This window comes from Muscardinus avellanarius (genome assembly GCF_963383645.1).
Source record: "Muscardinus avellanarius genome assembly, chromosome: 15".
Lineage (NCBI taxonomy): Eukaryota > Metazoa > Chordata > Mammalia > Rodentia > Gliridae > Muscardinus > Muscardinus avellanarius.
This window is the reverse complement of record NC_137801.1, coordinates 35,795,526-35,814,716: the sequence shown is the minus strand read 5'-3', so window position 1 is coordinate 35,814,716 and position 19,191 is coordinate 35,795,526. Positions and strand designations below refer to the sequence as shown.

At 55.5% G+C, this 19,191-nt stretch overlaps 1 protein-coding gene across 1 annotated transcript; it reads right to left on the bottom strand.

The window, feature by feature from the left end:
* Positions 1–2,518: 2,518 nt before the first annotated feature.
* Positions 2,519–11,725, bottom strand: PKDCC (protein kinase domain containing, cytoplasmic; the record flags this gene model as incomplete). The annotated part of the gene is made up of 7 exons (XM_080711488.1): positions 2,519–2,604; positions 3,240–3,413; positions 5,518–5,625; positions 5,861–5,940; positions 6,540–6,811; positions 7,385–7,507; positions 11,144–11,725. 7 exons carry the CDS (start codon positions 11,723–11,725, stop codon positions 2,519–2,521), a joined length of 1,425 nt encoding a protein of 474 aa, XP_080567614.1.
* Between the last annotated feature and the right edge of the window lie 7,466 nt (positions 11,726–19,191).

The window sequence follows — 19,191 nt, the reverse complement described above, 5'->3', positions numbered from 1 at the left end:
TTCTGCAACTCAGTGAGACCCAGTTTCAAAATAAAGAATAAAAAATAGGGCAGGGGGTGTAGCTCAGGGGTGGAATGCTCCTGGGTTCTATCCCAAGACCCGCAAAAAAAAAAAAAAAAAAAAAAAAAATAGTAAAAAGGGCTGGGGGTGTAGCTCAGAGGTAGAATGCCCGTAGATTCAATCCCTAATATCCTAATACCCCAAACCAACCAACCAATCAAACAAACAAACAAATAAACAAACAGCAGAATTATCCAGGATTCTTGCCTTGCCCAGCTCAGTCTTGCTCCGGTCTTGTGGAGTAGCACTAGGCAACGCTGCCCCTTTTGTGACTTCCTATTTGCCCAGCTCTGGACAATACACGCCCTCTGCACCCCGAGCCCAGCTGCTCTCCTCTGGCACGTATCCCTCCAGGCTTCAGTTGGGTGGACATATTTCTCCCAGTCCAGTCCCTTGCGAGGTGGTGGCGGGGGATGGGGAGGGTATAAGATCTTGGTTTCTGCAAGGAAGAAAACAAGATGCACCCAGGAGTGGGAAGTACTTCGGTGGGGGGGGGACATGTCAATGGGTGCCTGGGGGAAGCAGATCTCTCGATCTGCTTCCGGGCTCCATTCACTACCTCTTTCTGGGGGCACCAGCACTTCTCTACTTCCAGTTACAAATGACCTTTTTACTCTGCAGGACAAAGCCTAGCCATTCCTGCCCCCCGGAAAGAGGTTCTGAGGTGAGGCTCATTCTCTGAGGGAATTGCTGTCTACCTTCCCTTCACTGCCGTGAGCAAGTCTTGGAGGCTTTGTGCCATTTGGACCCTCGTTAGAGTGTCACACGCTCAAGGTCAGGAGAGGACTCCCTGCCTAGCAGAGGTCCTCTGGCTGGAGTTCTGTGTTTGGAAAGGCAGCCTGTGGGCTGGACAAAGCGCGGGCTTGGAATCAGGGCTGGATTCATATATTCACTAAGTCATACTGCAGCTGTGATGTGGGCTTCTGTTTTCAGGACTGTAAAATTGTAATAGCTGCACCACACTAAGGTTCAGACCCTTTGAGAATATTCTAGAAGCAAAACGGTGTACAGGAGGTTGTGGGGTTTTAAGCCAATAGACCTGCATTAACATAGGGGCTTTTTCCAGCCTCAGTGTGATCTTGAATCCTTAGGTCCTTTCCCTTTTCTTTGTATATACCTGCTAAACCCTCCTTCTTGAGGTCCAGAAAGTGGGGGCTGGTCTTTTCTTCCCCGTGCTTGCTCTGTTTCTTGCTTAGAGAAAGGCTCTGAAAAGGGGGTGTGCCATGAACTCATGCTGGGCAGCGGTGATGCGGGCCAGGTCCAGTCTTGCATAGAGGCAAAGTTGACCTGTCTGGAGGATGCTGGGGTCCCCGCTAACTCCTTCCTCGGCTCTTTCTCCACTGGTTAGCGGTGGCGACTAACGTTCCACCACTCCTGTGAGGTAGGGCTTTGTACGCCAGAAGCTGGACTGGGTGAAAATGAGGACCACTCCCTTGGGAAAGGACATCTCCCTGTCTATTGCCAGGAGGCGACAAGGAGGGCCAAGGCAAGGGTTGGGGACCATGGAAGCAGGGTCTGAAAACACATTCTGAGGTTTCTAGGCCTTGCCACTGAGATTGCACTCCTGGCAAGTCATCAGCCCTCGTGACACACGTGTACCCACAAACACACCAAGACAGAACAGCACTATGGCACGAGAAGAGTTTTTGCCATGAACATCATTTTATTAACTGGTTGATTTTTTGTTTTTGTTTTTTACAAAAATAAACATTTTCATGAACAAGAAGTACAAAAGCTTCTGGACATGCAGACTCCAGGAGGGGAGCCCAGTTTTGGCTGCTTTGAGGCTTTCACTGAAAGCAAAGGGGGTAGAAAGGCCCCGGCACTCCCACACCCCAGGTCCTGGCTCAAACCTCAACCTGCTCCTCCACCCTCATTTTGGCTCAGATGGACGTGTGCACCTCTGCCCCTGGCCCCAAGGCTGGCCTGTGAGTGCCCCCTGTCGGGAGGCCAGGGACATCCTCCCCAGGTGCTGGACCATCTACATCCTGGAGCATCCTCCCTGCCAAGGCTCCTGTCCAGAGCTGCAGAGAGCACTCCATGCCTGATTGTCCCCACGCTGCCCTGCTCGCTGCGGCGTGTGCCGTGGCAGTGGGGCGACGGTGGCAGCAGCAAGGACTTTGGCTACATTCTCACACTGTGATGGGGCTGCCCATGCGGCTGTCCCAGTTCAGACTGGCCTGAGCCTCACTCGCAGCCCAGAGTGCGGGAGAAACAGTCAGCGCCCAACCAATGATTCTTGGCCTGGGAGCCAGGAGCCTCACACTTGGCTGGTAAACTCACATTTTAACATTTCGCGTTATTGCACGTTTGTCCTGGTCACATCGGTCTGTCTGGGATGTCAGCCTTGTCTGCAGGAGTTCCCAAGTGACATGCAGCTCTCATAAGTGCAGGTCACTCGGCCACAGCAAGCCCAGCTGGCAAGGATGGTTAGCGGGTCAGCAGGGCCCTCGGAGGGTCAGGCCGGGGCCCGCACGTAGGTGGTTCTGTTGGGATCAGGGACCACTTGGCTCCATCCAGTCTTGAAAAAGACCAGCTTCCGACCTGGGGGTAGAGGTGAGGGGTAGCAGGGCTGGATGTTTCCCTTCTTGGGAGCAGGGCCCCTCTCCTAAATAAACTGCTGTGAGACTATTTCTCTCTCTCATCATCCCAGCCTTCTCTCTGGCTCCTTTTCTTTTTTCTTTTTGGTGCTGAGGATTGAATCCAAGGCCTCACGCATCTAGGTAAGCACTCTACTACTGAGCTACATTTTCCCGCTTGCCCCCTCTCTCTCTCTCTCTCTTTTGGTGGAACTGGGAATTGAACTGAGCCACACCCCCATCTCCTTATCAATTTTTTATTTTGAAACAAGGTCTCACTAAGTTGCAGAAGCCTCACTAAGTAGCTGAGGCTGGCCATGAACCTGTGATCCTCCTGTCTCAGCCTCCTAAGTACTGGGATTACAAGCGTTCGCCACCATGTCCAACTTTTTTTTTTTTTAATTTTGAGACAGAGTATTGCTAAGTTGCCCAGGTTGGCCTCAAACTTGAGATCCCCTGTCTCAACCTTCCTAGTGGCTGGGATGACAGGTGTTCATCACCGTCCCTGGCTCTCCCCTTTGCCTTCAGGTGGGACCTCCTATCTGTTAACCTCCACTGGAGAAGCCTGGCCACTCCCCATGCCCTCTCCCTCTGGCTCACCTGTCCAGGTGGTCTGGTTGGTGACCACAAAGGCATGGCACTGGGCATGGCTCTCACAGACATCCACGGCCTCAGCCAGGTTGAACACAGACAGGAGGCAGCCACCATGGTGGTAGGACGGCCAGCATCGGTAGTCTTCTTGTGGGATGGTGCTGTCTGGGATGTGCTGGTACTCTGGGAGGATAGGGTGAAGCAGAATGAGAACTCTGTGAGTCTCAGGTGAGGACTAGGGCCGTGTTCTGGACAGGCTCCAGGACTCGTTCCTAATTGAAGGCTGGCGTTCAGACCAGCACCCCTAGCACAGAGATGAAGGTGGCCACTGCTGTGTTCAATGAAGGCCGGGCACTGGCTTGGGTTTTAGGGAATTTGCACCTCTCAGATGTGAAGGCATGGAATGGGTTCAACAAGATGAGCAGGCCCATGGGTGGGACAGACATGCACAGAGCTACTGGCTCGCCAACCTGGCTGCTGAGGCCAGGGCACTGTAAACATTTAGAGTTGAGTTCTCTCTCTCTCTCCTCTTCTTCTTCTCTCTCTCTTCTCTCTTTTATCTTCTCTTCTCTCTTTCTCTCTCTCTCCTCTCCCTCCCTCCCCCTCTTTTTGTGTTACTGGGGATTGAATCCAGGGGCATTCTACCTCCGTGCTACACCCACAGGCCTATTATTCTTTATTTTCAAACAAGGTCTCACAATAAAGTTGCAGAAGCCTCGCTAGTAGCAGAGGCTGGCTTATGAACCTGCGATCCTCCTGTCTCAGCCTCCCAAGTACTGAATTACAAGCATGTACCACCACGCCCAGCTAGAGTGGGATTCTCAAACATCACACCCAGAGAGTCTTGTTAAAACACAGACTCTGGTTCAGGAGGTCTGGGTGGGACCTGAGAATCTGCATTTCTTGGGGTTTTTTTCTTTTGGTGGCACTGGGGGTGGAACCCAGAGGCTTTCTACCTCTGGGCTATACTCCTAGACCCATTTTATATTTTATTTGGAAACAGGGTCTCACTAAGTTGCTGAGAGCCTAAGTAGCTGAGGCTGGCTTTGAACCTGCGCGATCCTCCTGTCTCAGCCTCCCAGGCGCGGGGATTACAAGCGTGCGCCACCATGCCCGGCTCGAAATCTGCATTTCTAACCAGCTTTCAGTGCTGCTGGTGCGCAGACCCTGCTTTGGATGGCAAGCTTTCAGCAGCCCTCAGCTGAACTTTCTCCTTGCCTTAGGATGAGAAGTTAGGCCTGGAGGGCAGTCATGGAGTTTTGAGGCTGAGGCATGCAGATGAATGCAAAATGTAAAATATCCAAGGCTAGAGTGTTTGGGAAGGGGCTGAGATCTCTCCACGATGCAGAGGGAGGCATGGAAGGTCTGAAAAACCTCACCATCAGGAAGCAGCTTAGCTGCAGGCCTCTGGTTCACCCATCTTCTCTGCTGCCTGGGGAGCCCCAGTTCTGGACTGATAATGTGAAGGCCCCAGGCCTCTGGCCACCCCACCCTCCGGCCTCCTTCTCCTGCCAGGGACTGGACCAAAGTCCAGGGCTGGCTGTGATTTATGGCCCCATAAACTGCGTCCTCAGGGACAGAGCCAGCCATTGTTCACCTCGTTAAACTTTATTTACAGGGCTAACGAGGGCTCCCCCACCCCTAAGACTGCCCAGAGCTCCTTGAATACAGAGGCTGCCCACCCCTTGCCCCCCTGCCAACCACAGCTAAACCGAAGGACTTCCGTGGAGGGAACACAGCCTGTAACCAATGGCTAGAATTCTTCCAGCCCTGGGAGAGCGGGCTCCTTGGCTGGTTTCAGTGTGGGGGGCCCCCTCCACCTCCAGCTGCCCTCCTAGCCCTGGGAGGGCAGAGGAAGGAAAGAGAAGCAAACAGACCTTGTGTTCCAGCTGTGTAATAGGAACTGTGCTAATTGCTTTTACACACCTCACCTACCACTTAATCCCCAGAAGAACTCTGTGAGCTGAATCATGTTGAACCCAATTCACAGACGGGAAGGTGAGGGTCCAGCAGTAAATACCACAGCCAGCACATGGAAGGGTCTGAAGCCATACAGAGTAGGGGTATCAATACCTACCCCTCACACTGAGGCAGAACTCTAGTCATTCTAGCTGAGATGGGATCGTAAAGTGAAGGCTACACCGTCTGTATCACTCTAAGTGAGCCTGAGGTGGCCTTTGGAGGCAAGGGTTCTTAGGGAGGTGGGCCACTTCGCCAGCTGGTATCATTTACCCCTACTGCTTGCTCCCCACATGCCCAGCCCTGGGTTCCTGTGGGGGCCACTCACCAATGCTGCTGCTTGTCGTGGAGTTCTGCAGATACTGCCCACTCCGGTACAGGTTTAGCACCGCCTCCAGTTGGGCCAGGGTCTCGTCCACCCCCCAGGTGAGCTCTCCTGCAGAGAGCAGCGTGGCTAGGACAGGGTACCTGGGCTCCCACTTTCCCACAGCAGGTGGCCTCCTCCCTCCCTCCCCAGCCTGAACCCAGGTGATGTGGGCTAGGGAGAGCCTTCGCCAGGGAATGTTGCCTGGGGATGATGGGTTCTGGACCCTGTAATGCCCCGGGAAGTTCTCGTCCCCTCCTGCTGGGGGAGGGGCAGGGATGAGAAGCAGGTGGGCCCCCAGGCTCACCCGTGGCATTGACGATGCTGTCCAGCAGGGGCCGGAGTGTGGGCGGGGCACTGTGGGGCAGGAGGTATGTGAAGAAAAACCTGTGGCAGAGAGAAACCAGCAGCTCAGGGCTCCAAATCTTTGGGGACACATCTTTCCTTTACCCCCAAATGGAAGAAAACCCCAACCTGGCCAGGGAGCTGATCCCTAGGCCTACTGACCAGGCCTACCCCAGCAGGGACCAGGGAGTCCACCCTTGGAGAACACCTATGACCTGTCTGGGCACAGCCATGATCACACTGAACTTGAGACCACACAGGCTCCTGAGGCCCGTTTCCCTAGTCTCTCCCACCTTCCAGCCACATACCCCAACAGCTTCAGTGTCAGCGCTGTCCCATGCTGGGGCTTCCTAGCCATGAAGAACTTTGTAGAGGTCAAGAGCCAGGGTGGGAAGGGGAAGTACCAGTCCTACCACCCTGAGTCCACCACTATTTTTAGAAGCTTCCAGCTGCCACCCTCCGACCCAGATTCTCCTTGGAGCTGTCTATTTTTAGCCTTACCACCAGAAGCTCAAACATTCTCTCTTGACTGGGTAGAAGCCCTTGCCTGGCCCTGGGGCTCCCTCCCTAGCGCTCGCCCTGCCGTGCACCCCCAGGCCGCCCTCCCTGGCCAGCGCTCGTGTGTGGGAGCTGGAGGTCACCTGTAGGCATTGTAGAGGTTGCGCTTCTCATTCATGCCTTCGCACCAGCCCTGGGCCGAGCAGGGCAGCGTGAAGTTCCTGGCTGGAAACTCCAGGGTGCAGTCAGAGCTGCTTGCACACGGGGTCTCCTCCACACGGGCGTCATCCAGGTCCGTCACCTTCAGCTCCCCATCCACCAGCACGAACTGCCGAGGGCGGAAGTCCAGCAGAGTGACCGAGCCCAGCGGGGAGTGGGCAAGGTGGTGCAGGAGGCGGCCCAGGCTGAGGCAGATCTGAGGGACAGACACAAGGTGGGCAGGGCCTGAGGGCCTCTGGACTCCCTCCTTCAGGGCTCTGGACTTAGCTCTGGGATTGACTTTTCTCTTCTGTAGGACCCAGGGACCTTAAAAAGGAGGCCAGTGCTTTTGATTAACCCCTGGCTGGCTTGGTCCTAAAAATAATATGGAGTAGGTGGGAAATGGCAGCAGGGTCGGGGGACAGTGGAGCTCTTCTTGCGGCTGCAGCCCCGTCCAGCGTGGTTTTAGTTCAGTTAGGGGAAGAGAGGGTCAAGATAACCTTAAGGTTATTTGCAGTACCAGGACACTGGCCCTCCTGCAGCGGGCTGCGTGCGCATGTGCGTGCCTGTGTGGGGAGGGGCGAGGACAGCAAGAGCATGGAATATCAGGATCCTCTATGTCCTGCTTCTTTTTTTAACCCTTTGGCCAATGGCCCAGTCAGCTCCTGCTCCTGCCTTCCCTCCCTCTCCTTTGCCTGAGGAGGAGCCAGAGCTGCTCTGGAAGGCTGGCCTTCTAAGGGAGAACCATCCCAGCAAGGAGCCCAGGGCCTGAACTCTCCTCCCTGCTTACTCGGAACCGGTCCTCCCATGAAGTCTGCAGGAGCTGGATCATTTCCACGGGGGCACCCAGCTCCGTGATGGTGGTCAGGGTGTCCGGGATGTCCTCGCTGTCCTGGTAGCAGTAGCCATAGAGCTGGGGAAAACCCAGGTCATTAGGTCACACAGTAGGGGGTGGACAGAGAAGGGCCATCCTCTCAGATGCCCACACCCTCCGCCCCTGAGGCCATCCCTAGGGCTTAGCTTCAGCTAGGCCAGAGAGTTCCTGGGAAGCCTGCTGCTTCTTCCTATAGCAGAGTTCCCACAGGTGACATCAGACCTCACCTCTTGTCACTCAGGAAGATGGGCAGGTCTAGTCACCACGTGTTAACCGGGTGCCAGGCACTGTTGCTAAATGTACGACATGCAGAATTCAGTTCTTATAATCTTAATGGGCACAGTGGGTGCTATTATTATCTCTAATTTCAGGTGGAAAAACCAACTGAGAGAGGTTAAGTTGTCTGCACCAAGTCACACAGGAGATAGGATTCACACTTATGCCACTCAGATTCTACACCCCGATTCTTTCCAAGAATACCGTTGGCTGATACACAAGCCAGCGAGCGACCGTCGTATTGCCTCCGCTACTCCATCCTAATCAATTTTTTACCATTTCCACTTTCTGGCAGCTTTTTTGTTTTTCCCCTTTTCCTCTGGTCAGGTTGAAAAGCAAAGAAGCACATCTTGGCATATGTGGGTGGGTGACATGTCAGTGAGTGGAGTGAGGGACGGTCCTCGGAGAAGATGGTTCCTCCGGGCATGGTCACAAGGAACTGTGCATACCGTATCACTGGGGGAGGGCTGGGTGCCACCCAGCTGGCCAGGGAAGGTACAGCCTGACTTTGTCACCAATACCTATGGCAGCCCTGCTTCTCCCAGCCTCTCCCAACACACTGCACAGCAGCCTAGGGCTCAGAATGGGCTCCAAACAACCAGCGCCCTATGGGGCAGGGGCAGAACTCTGCCCTGAGTCTTTCCAGGCCGGGGCTCAGGAGAGGGAAGAGTGTGTGGAGGGGTGTGGGGGCCACCGGGCTAGATGGCCCTGCTCCTCATGCCATGGTTCACACCCTCCCCTGCCCTGCTGCCGGCCCTCGAATGCCCCTCTCCTCCCCAGAGTCCACTGCCCCAGTCCTGCTGGCACCCGGGAAGGTATAACTTGGTGCTAGGCCATCAGTTCACTGGGCTATACCTTGGGGGATCGGGACAGTCCCAGGCACCCTCTTTTTCACTCTCTCCACACTCCCATCAGCTCAAGGAGGCCCCAGACCCTGGTGGTGGTGGGGGAAGGTAAGGGGAGCAGCCCTGGGGCCTGGTTCTCATTTTCTTGCCCAGAGTCTGAGCCTTTGTGGGAAACTTCTGAAGGTTATTAAACACCCGGAGGTCGTTAAATGCGCTGTTAACGAGGTATTAATCAACACCCCTCAGGAAAAAAATAAAAAGACACCATTAGGCCCCCCCCACCCCAGGAAGCGTGAGGCTGAGCATTTTAGTCCCATCTTTTGTTCGTTTGGAAGAAAAAAATATACTCTAGCATGGTTAGAATTTCGGCCCAAGCAGGCCTGGAGCCCATCTGAGGCTAGAGCTTCCAGGATGAGAGGCTGGGGGAGGGAGGACCCTTGTGCCCTCTGACCCTGGGCTACAGAGGCATCTGTCACGTGAGTGAGAGTGTGTGTGTGTGTGTGTGTGTGTGTGTGTGTGTGTGTGTGTGGCGGGATGGGGAGGGATCACACAGAGAGAATGCTCTGGACAGGCAGTCCGCAGTGACCTTTGGGCGGTGTGCAGTGGGCCCTGCCATTCTCAAGTTTAGTATTAGAGTCCACAGCACCAGTTTGGGTTGATCAGAGAAGGAAAAGAGGACTCCAGGGCCCGAGTGACTGGGAAGTCTAGTTCCCCCTGGTTCCACAAAAAGTCCAGTGGTTTTGAAATTTTGTGATTAAGAGGCATTAAAACAACATTCTAGTTCCTGGCGCACCTCAACTGAAGCCTCCTGAGCAGGAAGATCCCACCGCGGGCTCCCTGGCAGCAGAGGTGGCTGCAGAAGCCAGAGGGACACGGGTTTCGTGGGTTCAGGAGAAAAACAGGGCAGGCCCGCCCTAAAAGCAGTCCCCGAAACCTGCTATAGGACTCACACAGGACTCTTTCCTTTTTCCTGGGGCTCTTGCTACCTTAGCAACCCTTGTGTATGCGCTGTACACATGAGGAAAGAAACTCTGGCCTCTGACCCTGCAAGAGTCAGACGGTCACTCTCGCCAGTCCTAGTGAAGGGTGAAAACTGTCTTGTCATTGTGTTTCTGGCCTTTCAGCATGGTGGGGGCTGCGGTATAGTGGAGGGCCATTCTGGGGGGAATGGAATCCAATAGCAGACCTGTTGTCCTAAGAGAAGGGGTCTTGAGCCATTTAACTAACACTTAATGTCACTGGAGAATTCTCTGGCCAACACCCGGGGCCCGCGGAAGCAAAGAGAACAAGATCCTCCCAGTTAGAATGGCCACGTAACCAGTCGCTCACTCCCCAAAGCTCTGGACAGCGTCAGCCAGGCATAACCACACACATTGGTGGCTCCTGCCACCAGTGCAGGGCCCAGGACCCTGTTGCCAGAGTGTCTGGCCAGAGTGCCGGTGTCCTGGGGAGACTGGGGGCCAGCAGGAATATAAGCAGCTTTCTGGCCTATCGCGCCTGTTATGTACTGCTCTCCTCCAGGCCTGGGGTTCCAGCTCACTCTCAGGGGAAGGAGGAGGGTCTGCTGGGCTTCTGGTCAGTTCTGCTGGGTGCAGAAAGATGAATCTGAGTGGGCTGAGGGGGGAGGTATGGACGACCTTCCCAGCTGGGGACTGTACACAGGCTCTGTTCCCCGCTAGCAGCAGTCAGGATGCCCCTCTCAGTCTGGGCAGACTCCAGGACAGAGACCTGGGAGAGAGGATGTGATGTGGGGAGAGTAGGGGCACCGTTGGGATTGTTCTGAGGCCTACTCTAATTCCAGTTTGGGGGGGTCAAGGTGGGGTTCTTATCTCTCCTGCCCATCCCCAGTGAACAGGGGAGACGGAGTCTTTGTAGAAACCTGGGCCCCTGGTCCTCAGTCTTTCCTCTCGCCTGTGACCTAAGGCTTCCTCAGTGGTTTAAGCGGACCCATTCTAAGGCTTGGAGAAGCCCAGGGTCACTTCTGGGAAAGACTGTTCATTCTTTGGCTCACTCCCGGACCACCCTTCCAGTGGCTTCTGGGTGGTGTGGGAGTTGGGAAGCTCTCTGAGAATCAAACCTGCCACCGGTTTGACCCTTCCCAACCCTACTGCTGTCCCACTCCATGTTCAAAGCCAGACAAATAGCTAGAAGTTGAAAGAATATAGGTTGAAAGAATAAAGGTATAGGTTCCATCAATAGAGGGGACCCTGAGTCAGCTGACTCAGGCAGGACTGTTTGGTGTCTTGCCTTAAGGATTCGGGCTTGGGGTAATATCCTGATGTTTAATATCCTAGACCCTGCTGACCGCAGGGTCCTAAGTTCCAACACACCGCCCCACTCCTGGAGTTTTGGGCCCCTCTGTCCTGGCCTCAGACTTTAAGGGATGTGTGTCCGTTGAGAAACCCAGGAGTCTGGGGGTAGAGAGCAGCTCACCTCCCGGGCGAGCAAGCAGCAGGGAGGTGCTGCGCCTCGCTGAACCCGGGCGCGTCTCCCCGTTTTTATAAGCCCGCGGGGTCCTCTGCCAGCCCCCTCCCCGCCGCGCCCCACCTCGTACCTGCAGCACGTTGGGGTGCCGCAGCCGCTCCAGCAGCACCATCTCCTTGAGCAGCTTGTGGGCCGCCAGCCGGTAGCAGCCCCTCCGCGCCCCGAACTCGCGCACGCAGCTGCCCAGGTCGTGGCCGCCGAAGTCCACCGCCTTGAGCGCCACCGCGGCGCCGCCGGGCAGGCGCACCCGGTACACCGCCTTGGTGTAGCCCGAGCCCACGTACTGCGCGCCCGACACGTTGCGGAGCGCGGCGCAGCCCAGGCGCGGGCCCGGGCCGGGGGGCCAGCGCGGGGGCCGGGGGCGCCGCAGGCCCGGCGCGCCGGGGGCCAGGTCCATCAGGCGCCGCCGCTCGGGCCGCCCGCCCCCCGGGCCCCCGCGCGCGTAGCGCTGCACCTCGGCCAGGCGCGCCCGGATCTGCCGGGCCAGCTCCCCGCGGCCGCCGCGCCGGCCCGGGCCGGGGGCGGGCGAGGGCCCGGGGGGCGGGCCGGGCCGCGGGGGCTCGGAGCCCGGCGCGAAGAGCACGTTGAGCACCGAGCCCAGCAGGAAGGAGGCGCAGAAGCCCGCGGCCACGGCCGCCCGCCGGCGCCGCATCGCGGCCGCTCAGGCCCCGCCGCCCCCGCCGCCGCCGCCGCCCGCGCGCATGGCCCCGCGGCCGCGACGCGGGCCCGCGGGCGGCACCTCGGCCTGACACTTGCCGGCGCCCTGCCCCCGCCGCTCCGGCCCGCCCGCCCGCGTCCTCGGCGCCGCCCCCTCCGGCCGAGCCCGGCCTCCCCGCGGGCGGGCGGCGGCGGCGGCGGCGGCGGCGGCGGGGGAGGGGCCGGGCCGGCCGGGGCGGGGGCGGCGGGATAACGGGCCGAGCGAGGCCCGGGCGGGGCCGGGCGCGGGGGCCTCTGGCGGGGCGGGGCTGGGGCTGGGGGCGGCGGCTCCCGTCCCAGCCCCGGATCCGGGGTCGGGGGGACGAGGACGGGCGCGGCGGGCTGGCACCTGCGACCCCGCGTGGGCCGGAGCTCGGGGCTCTCGGGAATGACCGCGAGGTCCCGGAGACGCCCGTCCTCGTTCCGCTCCTTTCTACCCAGACGTCTGCGATTTCCCTTGTCTCCGAACCCTAAATCCAGCCGGGGCACGGCCGGGTACCCCCGAGGTCCCGGAGGTCTGGCGGGCCCCAGCGGGTCACCGGCCAGCAGGGCTCTTCTGCGCCCACGCACGGCCGTCTGTGGGTCGTGTCTGGAGGGGCCGCCGCGTCCCAGGGACCGCGCGTAAGTTGGCGCTGACACTGCCAGAACTTCTGGTCCCTCCCCTCCCTCCCTGATTGCATCATTAGTGCTAATTGAGGGGCGTTCACACGCCAGGGCTTTAGCTGTTTGGAGTGAGCCCCCCCTCCCGGGGGAGATAAGCCACTGCCCCGCCCCCTCGTAGCTGCCCACTTCCCGTCCTCCCCGAAACTGCCCACCGGGTCCTCTCACCTCCCCGGGCACCCTCCTGCACCCTCGGGCAGGTTATTCTTGTCTCCCTGCACTTAGGGATTGGCTGGGGAGGGGACGAGAGCCGGACAGAGCTTCCTTTCCGAGAGGGTGTCAGGGAAGGGGTTTGTTCCCTTAAGGTCTCTGCGAATAGAAAACGGACAGAAATTTCTGTCCAGTTCTTTTAAACATGGAAGGGGGGAAGAGAGGGCCGAGTCCTAATCGCCAGCCTATCATCCCACTGAGGTAGGCTTTCCTGCCCGGATTCCTCCTGAGTCCTCCAAGACTTAGAGCTGGGGGGGCCGGGGTTAACTTACTGGTCATGGGAAAAGCAGGGTGAAGGAAGCCATGACCCCCCTCCCGGAGCTTCGGGCTTGCTGGAGTCTGGTCTGGTCCTGTTTAGCTGCTCTGCCCGGTGCTGGTCCATGGCTCTGGGGGGGGGGGGAAGGCTCTGAGCAGATGCCCTCCCCAGCCCTCACACCAGATGTCTTTGGCCTAATTAACTGTGCTGGGAAAACCAACCTGGGTTTGTAAACAGAGCTACTGGCTAAAGTCAACGGGGAACAGCAGCAAACAGCAAACATTCTCCTCACACAGCTTCAGTCCAACTCAACCCCCCTCCAGCTGGGTGGATCAGAGTCCCCTAGCCCAAGCCGGGTCAGAGAAAGCATGTCTGCGTCTCTGACCCCAATTCTAAGGTCTCCTCTGCTGGGGAGGAGCCGGGGATTCGGGAAGGAGCATTTGCCACCGGGACATGGGCCCTGTCCCTCTTCTGGCAATTTCCCCATAGATATCTACCCAGCCAGACATCTCTAGCCAGGAGGAAGCCATTGTGGGAGGAATATTTCTTGAAGAGCTTTCTGTGGGGCTGCCCTGCTTTTACGTCTTGGAGAAACCTCTGAGGTTAGGGTTTGGCATTGTGGGTCTGCAGCTTGGTGTCGGTGAATATAACGTGAATATTGTTAAGTTCATTACACATCGTGTAGGTATTATAATAACATGTTCTGAAATTAGATAATTATTCCTGTGATATCTCTGCCAAACTTCAGTGTTTCTGTTATGGTTTGAAAGTTCAAGGTACACGCGGGCCGGAGAACTGCACACACGTATGCACAGCACACACAGAAACCCACCCAGCACAGGGGGCCTCACCTACAGGAACAAAGGCCTCTCAGTTGAGCCCTCTGCATGCCCTCGATGTGTCTTCCCTTGCTCACTCTCAGGCGCACAGACAGGCACAATCTGAGATGGAAATAGTTTTTGGGCTTCTGCAAGAAAGGGCTCAAACTTTCTGAACGATTATGGTTTCTGAATTGGTAGTTCTTAACCAAATTTTGCTTATTTTTCTGTTTTTCCCGTGTGCCACCCAGGGAGAGGAATCATTTGAAACTGAAAGACAAGAAACACTGTGCTACTCCACTTCAGGTCCCCGGTCTCCATCTGCTGAGCCGCCCAAAGCCCAGGCAGGGGAGAGTCTGGGCCTCAGAGGCCACAGAGGCCAGTGTCCTGCTCAGAGCCCTTGATGCTAAGGTCATACTAGTGCCTGCAGACTAGGACTCCCCTCCATCCCTTAGGGCTCCCAGCAGTCCTCAGACCAGCATCAGTGCTGGGGGCCCGGGTGGGGGAGAAGGTTCAGTGCTTCGGACTCTATGTTTTCTTTCTCTCCTCCTCTTTCCACTCCCCACCTCCATCCAAAACACTAACGTGGATACCGATGCCTGTGAAGAAGGCCGATGGCCCAGACTGCTGCATTTCTTTGGAAGTGTCCCCTGGGCACCTTCTCTCCACATGGCTGTCAGACCATCCTAGGCTGCTGGGGCTGGAAGAGCAACCTTCTGTACTGCCAACCCTCTTCCTCCTAGCCCAGGTTTCCAAGTCCTGTTTTGAAGTATCACGCTCCTGCCCCAAAAGTTGGAGGCTGAGCTGAATGACCCTCAGGCCTCTCCATGAGCTGACCCCAGCCCTCTGCAGCTCTGTACCCGACTCTCTTTTTAATGTCCCTGCAGAAAGTCAGGCTCTGGACTGACTGGTGCCTGTGCTGGCTCCTGTCCCGCTGCCACAAGCTAGCTGCCTCCTCCTGTCAGCAGTCTCTCTCTCACCCAGCTCCTCCTCACAATGCTCTCTTCCAGCTTCCCCACTGCGTATCTGCCTGTTGGCTCTTTACATCTCCCTGAAAGTAGTGAGTTAAGAGACAGTGCTTCTGCTACTGGGGTCCCTGGGTCTCTGTGATCTGGACGGTATATTTTTACAATTCTGTGCCTTTATTTCCTTTAAAAGTAAATGTGCAGAGCATATTGCTCAGGTCTTAGAAGACTTGTGCAAAGAGCTCGGGACTTGGAATCAGATTTAATCTCAGTTGAGTCTCCTTGGGCAAGTTTGTTAGCCTCTCTTTGTGTTCATTTTCTCATTAGGAAATGAGAAATAATAATCGTACCTACTACAAAAAGTTGTTGAGTGGATGAAATGCAAAAACAAAGTGCCTGGCATCGAAGCAGCTCTCAGTATGCGTAATCTACTAGTAGTATTAATAATATTAAACAAATAAACATCTGTGACAACATGTTAGACAACTGGATGGGCTGTAACTCTGCCTAGAGGCAGAATTACTTTAACCACTGGTGGAACCGGGATAGAATCTCTCAGCCTCCTGGGCTCTTTCTGGATCTGGAATTTTTACTTTTTCTAAAATCAGCAAACCAGCAACTGGTCAGAAGCTGCGCCCCCCCCACCCCGCCCCTTCTTACAGAGAGAAGCCTATGTATCAGTGCCTGGCCTTAGCCTCCTGATGCTGCACTGGCCAAGAGCAGGTATGGACCTCTGCTCTGTCCTCCTGGGGCAAAGCACTGGGGGAGGGGACTGGTTCCGAAAGGAAGGGGGAAGGGGTGGAGCCAGGCAGCCTGCCCCTCCGCCCCCACCTCCCCCAGGTAGGAAGTGAAGCTGACGGTTTTCAAAATATAAAAAACAGATGATGAAGGTCAGGTTTCCTACACACTGGAGAGCGGGAGCCCAAGGCAGAGTCCCCGAGAAATTATCTGGAGAAGTGGGGGTGGGCGGGGAGAGAACAGAGATAGACAAAAATGCAGAAGCATGGAGATAGACAAAAAACTGAATCCTGAGAAAGGTAGTCAGACAAAGGCAGAGCACACTGGGGCTCAGGAGAGATCCCGCCACCGGCTCTGGAAAAAAGCTTAGCTCTCCTCCGTGGGTCTCAGGCTGGGAACATGAGCTGATTCAGCTCCTGGACCCTGTCAGGGTGAGGCCCTCCGGAACCCAGGACCCCAAGGCTCCATGGATGTTCGGTGCCTGTGTGCAGTGTGGCCTGGACTCTCTGTCCTCTCTGCCCTGAGCCTGTGAACAGTGGGTCCTGTCCAGTGTCCCCACAGGGGCCTGGCTGTAGTGCCCTGCCCTTCCTCTTGGCCCTGCTCAGCCTCACCCACTCCACAGCCCAGGGAGGTTTCTTTCTGAGGTGTGTGCCCAGTCCTTCCCTCTTGGCTTTGATTGGAGGAGCTGGTGGGAGGGTGGGGCCAAGGCCTCCAGAGAAGGCTTTGAGGTGCCTATACAGGGGTGTCGCCTGAGAGAAGGTAGGGGGCATTCAGGCTGGGACCCTCCCTGAGGGGAGGTTCAGCCTGAAACTCTGGGAGGCAGGGAAGGGAGCAGAGAGGTGGAAGCCCAGGGCCTCCATTTCCCATCCTTATGAGAGGCGGGTGGAGGGATGGACATTGGCCATTGGGTCAGTGAGTGACAGATGGACTCTGGTGGTGGGGTCTGGTGGAATCAAGCCTCTCTTGAGGAGCATCAGGGCCGGGGGGTGATTAGGAGAAAATGGGCCACACCTTCTCTGACCAATCTAGATGTACCCTGAGACAATGGGGCAACTTTGCTTGCAGACAATGGTGAGGTGGAAAGAGTCAGTTCCCTATGGGCAACCTCAGGGCTGCAGTTTGGGAGACAGAACAGGAGAAGCGAGGAGGGGCGGCAGAGTTGGTGCACTGGATCTGGACCTCTAGTGAGGTCCCCCTCTCCCTGGCTCCCAGGAGGTCACCTGGATCCAGGTCCACGAGGAAAATTGCTCCTCGAGGCCAAGATGGCCTTGGCCTCCTTTTTCTTTGGAACTTCTAGTGTAATTGGGAAGTAAACATGGAAGGTCTGGGACTGGGGTGGGGTGGACAGGCTGGAAAGAGCTGGCCCTGCCTGGAACAGTGGGAACTGTCGTGTCCTCAGGGCCTGCGGAGTACCAGGCGCAGTCTGACTCACACTGTGAGGCCAGTATAATCACACCCATCTTATAGATAAAGGAATCAAGGCACTTAGTCTGTTGAGTGCCGTAACAATCATAGCAAAGCAGACCATCATTAAATCAAGAAGCAGAACTCAGCTGGGCATGATGATGCAGGCCTGTGATCTCTGTACTTGGGAGGCTGAGACAGGACTCCAGGCTTGAGGACAGCCTTAGCAGCATAGCAAGGTTCTCAGCAATCCAGTGAGACCCTCATTCAAAACAAAAATTAAAAAGGGTTGGTGGTATAGCTTGGAGGTAGAATGCCCTTGGGTTCAATCCCAGCAAACACACACACGCACGCACACGCGCGCGCGCGCGCGCACACACACACACACACACACACACACACACACACACAGAGTGATCTAGGCCCCGATTCGGTCTTCTCTCATTTCTTTGTTAGTTTTGGGGAATATTCCAGTCCAAGGCAAGGAAGAAAACACAGGGCACCAGAGGGAGCCAAGATGAAAGTTCATCAGGGTCATTTTGCCTCCAGGCAACAAGGTTTGGTCATAAAGATTTATTATTTTATTGTTCTTATTAATGCTAATGATAGAGCACACTTATTAAATGCCTTTCATTATCATTTAATCCACTTAACAACTGCAGGAGATAAATGCTATTATTATCTCCAATTTTCCTGATGAGAAAATTGGCATAGAGAGGTTAGGTGAGGTGCTTGAAGAGCTCATGGGAGCTTTCACGAGGCCGGGCCCAATGGGCGCAGAGGCCTCTGACCTGCATTTTGGTCCACAGGTTGGGCTGGGATGACTTTAGCTACAGACATTTCCTAGGTAGTCTTTCCAAGCCCAGCACTTCAATCTTGGACAAAAAATAAGTGTGTGATGATGTTTTAGCCTTTAAAGGATAGAGGTGGGCCCTGCTGGAGTGGAGGACGGGATTGGGGGTTGGGGAAAGAGACAGAGACACATTGAAGAGACTCCCCCAAAACCACAGACTCAGGAGGAGACACCAAGCTCCTAAGAGGTGTTTTCCAGAAATTCTAGAGGGCCCTGTCATGATTTCTCCCTCTCTGCTCTTCCCTGGGGTTGGGAGGTTGGGGAGGTAGACAAACCAGGATGACGGTTTACAAAGGGTTAATGAGCCTCCAGGAGTCTGTGTGGAATTAAAATAATTATTTGAAAAATTCCAAAAAGCACAAAAAAGGAAGTAAAAATTACACAAAATCCCCCCATTAAAAGAGATAAGCTATAGTAAAGATGTAAGGGCCACCTTGCCAGCCCCTCCAACCCCATCCTCCTTGGTAACCACGGTGACCCGGGGGAGCATAAGGGCTCCTGAGCTGTCCCAGGCCCCTCCCCCACCAGCTTTCCTTGGGTTCTGTCCTCTCAGTACCTCCAGGCTCCAAGGTTAAACACCTCAGAGCCTCTTTGATGTTTCCAAACTCAAATCCAAGTCTTGTGCTTAAAAAAAAAAAAAAATGCCTCTCGGATTTGTTCTTTTTCCCCCTCCTTGGCCCCCTCCACCCCAGCCTAGGCTATTCCTCCCACATGTGCTGTGTTGATTGGGTCTCCTCAGTGCTCTTCCACCTCAAAGCGGGTATGGGCACCAGATTCATCTGCCAAAAACACTGCTCCCAACACATCATTTTCCTCTTCTGAAATCTTTGATGATTCCCCATCACTTGGAGGATAATTTAGCTTGGCATTTAAAGTCAGTCACGACCTACCTCTTGAGTTTCTGTATGCACAAGTCCTTCCTGAGTCTGCACTGCAGCCTGGCTGGTTGTTTCAGGGATCTTAGAACACTCTCTGCTATTCTTGCCTGATGATAGGAGTCACCTATCCAAAAGCTTGATCCCCCAACTCCTGCCTCCCAGCTTGGTACAAATGACCCAGTGCAGAGACTGCACTTTTGTTTTTGTTTTCTCTTTCTGTTTTCTTTGCTTTTCTAATTGAAAAGTAATGTGGAGTGGGTGCGTTGGTACACACTTGTAATCCCAGTATTCAGGAGGCTGAGATAGGAGGATCACAGATTTGAGGCTAGTGCATGGTAATTTAGTAAGAGCCTGTTTAAAAAATAATAATAAATAAATACAAATAAAAAGGGTTGAGCTACAGCTCAGACACCCCTGGGATCAATCCCCAGTACAGTAATAATAATGATAAGCCAGGCCTGGTGGCGCACGCTTGTAATCCTGTGCTTGGGAGGCTGAGACGGGAGGATTGCACAGGTTCAAAGCCAGCCTCAGCTACTGAGTGAGGCTCTCAGCAACTTACTGAGACCCTGTTTCCAAATAAAATATAAAATAGGTCTGGGAGTATAGCCCGGAGGTAGAAAACCCCTGGGTTTCACCC